Source organism: Motacilla alba, chromosome 18, assembly GCF_015832195.1.
Source record: "Motacilla alba alba isolate MOTALB_02 chromosome 18, Motacilla_alba_V1.0_pri, whole genome shotgun sequence".
Lineage (NCBI taxonomy): Eukaryota > Metazoa > Chordata > Aves > Passeriformes > Motacillidae > Motacilla > Motacilla alba.
The window spans coordinates 5258264-5268188 of NC_052033.1; the positions used below are offsets into that span (position 1 = coordinate 5258264).

Sequence of the window (9925 nt, forward strand, 5' to 3'; positions counted from 1 at the left end):
AAGCAAGTCCGAGGAAGAAACAGCTGCAGAGCTTCTTGTGATGCCTCCTTTCAGGTCCAGGTGGCACAAAGCAGCCTGGGCAGGGGTCTCGGTGCTGTGGGACACTGACCGTGGGGTCTGTGCCCACGCAGGAGCAGTGGGGACCTCTGTCCATCCCTCCGCTCGCTGTGCGTCATCACCCGCATCCCCCGTGGAGGGAGGCAGCTGCAGAGCACTAACTTGCCCAGAGCTGCTCCAGAGCTGGTGGGGCTGGAGAGGAGCTGGAGCAGCTGGAGAGGAGCTGGAGCAGAGCTGGTGGGGCTCAAGAGGAACTGGAGAGCTGGAGCAGAGCTGATGGAGCTGGAGAGGAGCTGGAGCAGAGCTGGTGGGGCTGTGTTGAAGCTGATGGAGCTGGAGAGGAGCTGGAGAGGAGCTGGAGCAGTTGGGGCAGAACTGGTGGGGCTGGAGAGGAGCTGGAGCAGCTGAAGCAGAGCTGATGAAGCTGGAGCAGAGCTGATGGAGCTGGAGAGGAGCTGGAGCTGTTGAAGCAGAGCTGGTGGGGCTGGAGCAGAGCTGATGGAGCTGGAGAGGAGCTGGAGCCGTTGAAGCAGAGCTGGTGGGGTTAGAGAGGAGCTGGAGCTGTTGAAGCAGAGCTGGTGGGGCTGGAGAGGAGCTGGAGCTGTTGAAGCAGAGCTGGTGGGGCTGCACGGCTCCCACCTGAGCACAGCCCACCTCGGCACCGGCCCGGGGGAAATCGGCTGTTTAATGGACGCATCCTGTGTTTGCAGAGCACCCGCCAGCTGTGACAATGCAGAGGTTTCCTGTCTCCCTGGAGCTGCTGGGAGCCTTTTCCCAGCTGGGAGCAGTTCCTGCGTGCTGGGGTCACGCAGAGCTGGCATCGGGCCGCGGGACAGGGCAGTGCCCGTCCCACCAGTGCCTGGCAGTGCCCGTCCCCCCGGCCCGGCCAGTCCCGGCTGGGAGGCAGCTCCGGGGAGGCGAGCCCAGCTCCAGGGGCAGCGCAGGGAGGCTGCCCGTGAGTGATGCCAGCCCTGCCGGAGAGTGCGAGCCCGGAGCAGGACGTGGGCTCTGCAGGTGGGCAGGAAGATCCCACGTGTGAGCAGGACGGAGGATGTGACTCTATCAACAGTCCTCCCTTGTTGAGTCTCTGTCTTTTCCTTGTCTGGACCCCCGGAGCCGAGTCTTGCTGCATTTGGGGAGCAGATAAAGCCAGGTTCGCCCCCTTTTCTGCTGGGGCAGCCGGTGCAGCCCTCACGGGCAGCTTTTGCTCTCCGGAGGGACGGCTGGAGCCTCTCCTCCCTGCACAGCTCCTGGGGCTCCACGGCAGGCAGTGAGCTGAGCTGAGGGGTTAGCCCCGAGTTCTCCTCCCGAGCTGCAGTGAGCCCTGTCCCGACTCTCTGGTTGCCCTCCCCAACCCGGGAGTGCCTGGGCACGGCCACGGCCTCCCCCGGGCTGACCCGAGCGCCTCTCCTGCCGCCCTGAGCCAGCAGCGAGAGCTTCCCGGGCCGTCTCATGGCCTCAGAGCTGGGGCAGGCCCTGGGGAAGGATGCCACCCTCCGAGAGGATTTCTACCTGCACCGCTCCCGATGCGTTCCCTTCCTCCCGGCGTGGAGCGGGCAGGCGAGCGAGCTCCCGTCGGCGGCTGTGCACGGAGCGGGGATGCTCCCTGTCGGAGCAGCCAGGCCAGGCTGCCCGGGCACGGGGACAGCTGCGCTGGCCCCGGGGTCACCCCAGAGAGCGGCTCCGCTCCTCTTTGCCCGCCTCCTGCGGAGCCCGGGCTCGGAGCGCGGCGGATCCCCTGCAGCGGCCCCGGGGGAGGCAGGGGGGGCGCTTGGGGACAGGCTCCAGCTGTGGCCGAGCTCCTTGTCCTTGCAGGGCACGCAGGACCCTGGACAGGGATGCAGAAGCACGGGCTGCTCCGTCCCTCGCTGTCCCGCGGTGACACAGCCCCGGGCCGGCTGAGGAGCATCTGCAGCCGCAAACTCGCCTGGGTGCTGCACGGAGCGGGCAGGAACCGCGCCCCAAATCCTTCCTCCTACCAGCTGTGGGGCAGCCCCAGGGACCCGCAGCCCGCCCTGCCTGCCCCCATCCTCCGGAGCAGCGCTGGGGACAGAGCCCCTCACCCTGCCCCGGGGGCCCGGAGGATTCCCAGCCGCCTCCAAACCACAGGAGGCGAAAACCCCGCAGGAATCGCAGCCAAAACGCGACAATTCTGCTGCTGCTCCCGGGAATGCCGCGTCAGAGGCAGAGCCGCCTGCATTTCCCAGCATTTCCCGGGGTACAATCCATCCCGGCCGGGACGGGAGCTGTGCGGAGCGGGGCTCTGCGGGAGCGCTGCTGACCCGCTCCCGACCAAACCGGGCTGAGCTCCCGGCAGAGGCCACGGGAAAGCTCTTCCCGAGGAGAGGAGAGGAGGAACAGGACACAAAAGCACAGGCGGAGCGCTTCGGTCTGGCAGCCACCGTGCCGTGCTGGGAAAATCCTCTGATTACTGCAAGAGTTCTGGCAGATGAGGAAAGAAGGGAGCAGACTTTCTAGCAAGTGACGGCTCCCTGAGTCTTTTCCTTTCTTCCCTGGCCAGCTTTGCAACGCTGCTTGAGACGTTCAGCGGGTTTGGGGGGTTTTGTGCTGGACTGCTGGTGCCCATCCCTGCCCCTCAGCCGGGCAACAGAGCTCTGCCAAGCTCCTTGTCCTGCCTCCGGCTCCTCAGGAGAGCCTTGCTGCCGCCAAGGTGGGCACAGCTGAGCCACGGTGTGAGGCACAGCTCTGCTCCTGCCCCCGGGGGCCATCCCGGTGTCCAGGCTGGACTCTCCTGGGCCCTGGTGCCTGGGCCAGGCAGGAGCCTGGGAGCAGCTTTGCTGTCAGGCAGCGGGAGGGAGCAGCACCCAGCCCGGGGCTCCCAGAGCTGCAGGAGCTGCTCCTGGGCGCTGAGCCTCGGGCAGCGTTTGCCTGGCTATCCCGGCAGCTCTGCAGAGGCTTTTCCACCCGAGCTGTTACCGGGTTTCCACCCCAGGAGCCCACGGGGAGCAGCAGCTGGAGGTAAATCCCAGCGGGAATCGGTGGCTGGCAGGGAATTCCCACGAGGGTCAGGATGGGAGGCCTTGGGAAGGGTCTGAGTGCCCTCAGCTCCAGCCAGTGCCCCGCTGTGGGTGGCACAGCCCTGCCCAGGGCACTGCCCAGGGCACTGCCCAGCTGCCCTCCACTCTCTCTGGGCAAACCCGCTGCTGTTTCTCCCGGCGCCTGGGGATGGCATCAGCTCCTGGCTGTTCAGGTGCCAGGTGAGGAGCTGCAGGCTTTCCCCATCCCCTGGCATCAGCTCCTGGCTGTTCAGGTGCCAGGTGAGGAGCTGCAGGCTTTCCCCATCCCCTGGCATCAGCTCCTGGCTGTTCAGGTGCCAGGTGAGGAGCTGCAGGCTTTCCCCATCCCCTGGCATCAGCTCCTGGCTGTTCAGGTGCCAGGTGAGGAGCTGCAGGCTTTCCCCATCCCCTGGCATCAGCTCCTGGCTGTTCAGGTGCCAGGTGAGGAGCTGCAGGCTTTCCCCATTCCCTGGCATCAGTTCCTGGCTGTTCGGGTGCCAGGTGAGGAGCTGCAGGCTTCCCCCATCCCCTGCCCCCTGCGGGGCGTGGGTGAGCCTTGTTTGGGTGGAAAACAGAGACGCCACATTAAAAGCCGAGCTCTTCACGCATTTCCAGCCTCAAGTCCCCGGAGCTGCTGTCCCCAGGGCCGTGTCCTGCTGCCACCCGGCTGCCGCTGGCACACGGGCAGGGCTGGCCCGGCCCCGGCTCGTCCCGGCGGGCAGCGCCGGTTCCCGCCCCGATCCCAGCGACTCCTGCTGGTAATTCTTTGAGCAGGAGCTGGGGGTTCCACAAAAGGCTCCCTGGTCCCCAGAGCTCGGCACTATTTACACATTTCAACAAACGAGGACATCAGCCTCCGCTCCGTGCCGATCCCATCGCTTTATTAATGTTTGCTTTGTAGTGACTGGCATCCCAGCCCGGATTGCTGGGTGCTTCCTGATCACTCACAGGAGCAGCTCTCTCGCTGGTCGCGCTTCCCACTGCCGGAATTCCCTTCCCCTGGGCATTTCTCATTCCTGCTGATTCCCCTCCTGGTGGCTCTGGCCCAGACACAACATTCCCGGTGTGCCTGGGTACCCTGTGGAGGCCCTGAGCCATTCCCTTTGTGCCTGGGTACCCTGTGGAGGCTCAGAGCCATTCCTGGTGTGCCGAGGTACCCCGTGGAGGCTCAGAGCCATTCCCGGTGTGCCTGGGTACCCTGTGGAGGCTCAGAGCCATTCCCGGTGTGCCTGGGTACCCCGTGGAGGCTCAGAGCCATTCCCGGTGTGCCTGGGTACCCTGTGGAGGCTCAGAGCCATTCCCGGTGTGCCTGGGTACCCTGTGGAGGCTCAGAGCCATTCCTGGTGTGCCTGGGTACCCTGTGGAGGCTGTGAGCCATTCCTGGTGTGCCCATGCCCAGCTTCCTGGGAGCTCTGCCATCGCTGCTGCTGCTGCTGCTGTGCCCTCCTGCCAGTGCTGGCTCAGCCCCGGGGCAGCCACAGCTCCTGCCCCGAGTGGCTGCAGGGCTGGGATGGGTGGGAGGTGACCCCACCTGGGAAAGTGTGTTTGGGGTGGGAGAGGTTCTCCTGCTGCAGCCAGAGGGTTCCCTGTGCCTCCAACCCTCCCATGACTGACAGAGCAACACCAAACCTCCCCATTCCACGTTAGAATGGCTGATCCTGGTGGTCCCAGCCCCGTGACACCAAACATTCCCATTTCATGTTAGAATGGCCCATCCTGGTGGTCCCATTGGGGAATCTCCTCAGTGTCCAGCCCTGCAGCCCCCTGCCAGCCCTGGGCTGGGGACAGAGCGAAGGGCTCAGCCCCAAAGGTGGGGTTCCCTCCGGAGCTGTCACTGCACCCACAAACCGCAGGCAGGGCTTTGCCATCTGCTCGGATCCGGTCTGGTTGATCCGGTCTGCTCTGATCCACTCTGCTCTGCTCCAGTCTGATCCGATCTGCTCCAGTCTGCTCTGCTCTGCTCTGCTCTGCTCCGGTCTGGCCGCGGAGGGGACCACGGGCAGCGGAGCAGCCGCCCAGGTGCCACGGCCCGGCCGGGGGTGGCCAGCGCGGGGAGGGGTCCCGGTGCCCGCGGGTGGCACACGGGGGTGTCCCCACGGCACCTACGCGCTTTGAAAGCCCCACACCTCCAAGAGCTGCACCTGGAAGTTCTCCTGGCAGAGCGGGGGGTTGTCGAAGGTCTCGCAGTGCTCCGTGCGTCCCCGGAGCAGGCTGGCGTCCAGGGACAGCGCCTGGCCTCCCCCTCCCCCTGCAGGGCGAGCGCAGGCTGGGCCCGGCCCCGGTGCCCCCGCACGCAGGGAGGGCAGGGCCGGGCAGGGGCGCCGCAGCCCCGGGCAGCGAACCCCGAACCCCGGCAGGGTTTGGGCTGGGGGGCCCTGGGGCTCTCGGGAGGAGCTCCCGGGCTGGGGAAGGGCAGCTGCCCGGACTGCAACCCGATATCCCCAGCCGGAGCTCCTGGGAGCCAATAGGGATCCCCCCTTATCCATATCGATCCCCCCTTATCGATAGGGATCCCCCCTTACTGATAGGGGTCCTCCCTTATCGATAGCAATCCCCCCTTATCAGTAACAATCCCTATGATGGATAGCGATCCTCCCTTACCCCCCCCTTACCTATATCGATCCCCCCACACCGATACCGATCCCCCCTTACCGATATCGATCCCCCCACACCGATATCGATCCCCCCACACCGATATCGATCCCCCCACACCGATACCGATCCCCCCTTACCGATGACGATCCCGTCCCGGGAGCCGGCCATGAACATGGAGGCAGTTTTGGAGGGCAGCAGGAAGTGCCTGATGGCCAGGAACGGGGACAGGCGGCCTCTCCTCTGCGCCGAGGGCACGGCCAGGTGCTTGGGGCTGGAGCTGTCCCGGGAGGAGCCGAGCGCGGATTCGGGAGCGGGGGAAGGCGAGCGCTGCCGGGAGCGCGGCACGGCCTTGGCCAGCTCCGGCTTCTTGATGAGCACCCACTCGTAGCGCTCCGCCTCGGGGCGCACCTGGGCAGCGGGACACAGCCGGTGACCCCCGGGCACCGCGCCGCCCCGGGGAAGGCGCTGCTGCTGCTCCGGGTCCGGAGCCGGGGCGGGGAGGGGACGCGGTGTCCTGGCAGGACAGCAACCAAGGGACAGAGCCAGACGCAAACCGTGACTCACAGTGAACACAAAGCACTCCCCTGTCCCAAAAAAGCCCGACGTGGCTCCGCTCTTCTTCCTCTCGGCCCAGTCGGAGGAGAGAAACGCCCCACACACCTCGGGAGAGAGCACGGGGAGCTCAGGGCGCGGGTCAGTCTCACTCGTGGCCTCTCTCCCCCTCACCCTCTCCTCCCGTTTCCCCGGCACCCGGCTGAGGTGTGTCCTGGTGGCCAGAGGTGCGGTTTGCTCTGCCCTGGGAGCTGGGACAGAGCCGGGGCGGGACAGGACCGCACAGCCCGTGGGTGCTCCAAGAAGGGCCCGTGGGGTCACCCAGCCCGTCCCCTTGCCAGCCCCGCCTGGGACACGCTCACCTCCCCCTCGGTGGTTTTGATGAGCAGCACCGTGGGTTCGTAGCCTTCACAGCACGTGTAGAACCTGCAGAGATGGACAAGGGCTGGGCCCGGGGGCAGCTGGAGCCCCGGGCAGGGTGTGCCGGCTGTCCCCGGCCGCTCCCAGCGTGCCTGGCAGGGTGGCACACGGGGACAGCCCTGCCTGGCACACCCACAGGGCTCCCTGTGCCCCGGGCGGTGCCCAGGTGCTGGTGGCCATCTGGGCCAGCCTCTGCCCTCTGCCCTAAGCCACACCCGGGACCCCGAATCGAGCCCAGGAGGGTCCCCGGCAGCGCCAGAGGTGGCCCAGGTCACTGGCGCTGCTCCTCTCTCCAGCACCAAGCCCTGCCCAGGTTTCCCCCGCGCCCGAGCCGCCCGGCCCCGCGGGGCAGGTGAGGCCTCACCTCTGCAGGCTGCAGCCGTCCTCGGAGGTGGAGAAGAGCAGCAGCGGGGGGAAGAGCGAGAAGCGCTCGGGGATCCAGGACCAGACGAGGCGCATCTCCTGCGCCGTGACCGTGCTGGAGCTGAACTTCTGCATGTCCACAGCCAGGTGGAAGGACGGCCTGGGGGAGGGACATCAGGCCGGGCTGGGGGCCTCGGCTGTTCGGGGCAGAGCCCCTGCAGCAGGTTCTGTCCTGCCCTGTGTACCCTGAGCTCTCTGCCAGCACCCCCAGCTCTGCTGAGCTACATCCCCTGACAGGGTCCCTGGCTCTGGCTGTGCCACATCCCCTGACAGGGTCCCTGGCTCTGGCTCTGCCACATCCCCTGACAGGGTCCCTGGCTCTGGCTGAGCCACATCCCCTGACAGGGTCACTGACTCTGGCTGTGCCGTGTCCCCTGACAGGGTCCCTGGCTCTGGCTGTGCCGTGTCCCCTGACAGGGTCACTCTGCCCCATCCCCTGCCAGGGTGCCCCAGGGGCTGCGAGGGCCCAGCACAGCCACAGCTGCGGGAGGTTCCTGCAGCTCCCCCGGGGGTTCCCCACAGGAGCTGCCATTTTGGCAGCTCAGCCCCGGAGCTGGGGGGCGCAGAGCTCTGCTCACCTCCTCTGCACCACGGTGATGCCCCTCTCCACCAAGGCCTTCCTGTTGGCCATGTGCAGCAGCCAGAGCTCCTTGCGGGAGAACAGGCGGATGGCGAAGGCTCTCTCCAGGAGCTTGTCCACGGTCAGGTGCTCGGCGATGTTCCTGACGAAAGCCTGCAGCTCCGCCTTGACGTCGCAGCCCTGCGGCCCGGCCGGGGCCGCCGAGAGCCTGAACTGCTTGAGCAGGGCCAGGGCGATGCGGTACAGCACCTTCTGGCCCTCCAGCAGGAACACGTCCAGCACGCGCACGGCGTAGCCGAAGGGCAGCCCGGGGAAGAGCCACGACAGCCACTCCGAGTAGACCTCGAGCACGTTGTCGGCGGCGCCGGCCACGAGCTTGTGAGCCGCCGGGCAGTGCTTGCTGGCCAGGTCCCCGAAGGTCATGCAGGAGGCCTGGTGGGCCAGGAAGGACTGGTCGATGTAGGCGGCGTGCGGAGCGTTGCTGGCGATGAGGCGCGAGAGGCTCTCGAAGCACTGCGCCTCGTCCTCGCTGTAGTGCAGCAGCAGCGCGGCCAGCGCGGGCAGCAGGGGGCTGTGCGTGATGTCGGGGAACAGGGCGCCCACGCAGATGAGGATCTTCTTCAGGGCCGTGACCCCGTGCGGGCTGAGGCAGTAGGTGGGCACGGGGCAGCCCTCCAGGAACTCGGGCAGAGGGTGCGAGCTCACGCTGGGCTTCCCGAAGAGCCGGCCGGCCACGTCCCGGTACACGAGCGCGTCGGGGGTGACGAGGCGGCAGGAGACCCGCTGGATGAGCCGCGGGTAGAGCCGGGCCCGGCCCGCGTGGCTCCCGGCCCAGCAGCCTTCCCTCGCCAGCCTCTTCAGCTCCTTCGGGGGCCTGCCCAGGACGTCCCGCGGGATCCGCGCCGGCCCCTGCGGCTCCGGCATCTTGGCCCAGTCCACGAAGTGCCCGCGGCCCCGGCACGAGGAGGTGTCGTCGATGTCCCACGTGTCGGCCTCGGACGTGACCACGATGGTGACCGGGGATGAGCCCAGCGCCTCTGCGGGACAAGGAGCTTTCACCGAGCGCCTCTCGGCGCCCCAGCGGCAGCGTTCCGCCCCGCCTCGGGCCGCTCGGAAGTCTCACGGCCCCGTCCCGCGTTTCTTTGCTCTCCCCCGCCAAGGGAAGCGTTTCGGGCTGTGCCCTCTCCCGCTCCCATCCGCTCCGCGCCCCGCAGAAGCCCGGGGCCAGGTCCCAGCGGGGTGTCGGGGCCGCTTCTCGCACCGCGAGGGGCTTTTCACCCTCCCAAAGCCCCCAGCCCCGAGGCAGGGCTCATCAGCCGCCGGCCCGGCGCTGCGAAGAGCAGGCTCTGAGCTCCGCCTAGAGAGACGGGAGCGGCATTTCCCCGCGGCTGCGGGACAGCCCGAGCCGAGCCCTGCGGGGCTGGCAGCTGTCCCCGCGCGAGGAGCTCTGCCGGGCACTCATCAGCCGGGACACCGCCAATTAGCGCGCTCATTAACTCTCGGATGCTCGGATCGCGCCTGTGCTCCGCTGCTGGGGGTCGGGGATGGATTCGCACCGAGCCGAGGGGACACGGGGGACAGCCCGCGGTGGCCCATCGGGAGGGTCCCGGGCTGGCTCCGGCTCCGGCTCTCCGGCTCAGTTTGGCGCTCGCCCGAGGCCAGCGGGAGCAGCGGCTCGGGCTCAGCCCGGCTCGGGGCAGGAGCTGCTGGATCCGGAGCCGCCCGGCCCGACTCCTGTCCCGGACACGGCCCGACCCCAGCAGAGCCGGGGGGCTCCTGGCTCTGAAAGCAGGCTGAGACAGCGCCGGGGGGCGATCGGGGGCTCTTCGCGCCCCAAATTCACCTCGTCCTCTCTCAGGGCGCTGCCCCGCCCGGGTACCGAGGAGCATCAGCCCGAGCCCGGCCCCGGAGCGGAGCGGCGGCTCCGGCCGTGCCCGGCCCGGGACGAGCCGGGGCTCGGGGCGGGAGCCCGGCCGCCCCCAGCCCCCGCGCTCCGCGGCCGTGCCCGGCCCGGGCGGGTCCCGCTCGGCGCACTCACCTGGCCCGGTGCCCGGCTCCTCGCCCGCCGCCGGCTCGGCCATGGGGCAGGCGACGGCCGCGGCCCCGGGGCAGCGGGGCGAGCTGAGCCCCACCTGCAGCATGGGCCAGCTCGGCCAGCCCCGCCGGGCCCCCCTGGCCCCGCGCCTGCCCCGCTTTTAAGGTGCGGGCCGGGCCGCGGCCCCCGCGTTTATTTGGGGTAAACACAGCGAGGGGTGGAGCGGCTCCGCGCCCGCATCGCCCC

The 9925-nt window shown here is 68.4% G+C and overlaps 1 protein-coding gene across 1 annotated transcript; it reads right to left on the bottom strand.

Annotated features, from left to right (window-relative positions):
* Positions 1-3934: 3934 nt before the first annotated feature.
* Positions 3935-9925, bottom strand: LOC119709585 (TBC1 domain family member 24-like). Its single transcript, XM_038157539.1, has 7 exons — positions 9683-9925; positions 7643-8681; positions 7006-7164; positions 6584-6647; positions 6234-6329; positions 5807-6077; positions 3935-5322 (listed from the first exon to the last, which is right to left on the bottom strand). Exons 1-7 carry the CDS (start codon positions 9783-9785, stop codon positions 5177-5179), a joined length of 1878 nt encoding a protein of 625 aa, XP_038013467.1. The 5' UTR covers positions 9786-9925; the 3' UTR covers positions 3935-5176.

Coding starts and splice junctions, on each gene's coding strand:
- LOC119709585 (XM_038157539.1), bottom strand. CDS start 9,785: ATGCTGCAGGTGGGGCTCAGCTCGCCCCGCTGCCCCGGGGCCGCGGCC. Junction 6,648..7,005: donor GACGGCTGCAGCCTGCAGAG/GTGAGGCCTCAC, acceptor CCATCTCTGCAG/GTTCTACACGTGCTGTGAAG. Junction 6,330..6,583: donor TCAAAACCACCGAGGGGGAG/GTGAGCGTGTCC, acceptor CTCTCTCCCGAG/GTGTGTGGGGCGTTTCTCTC.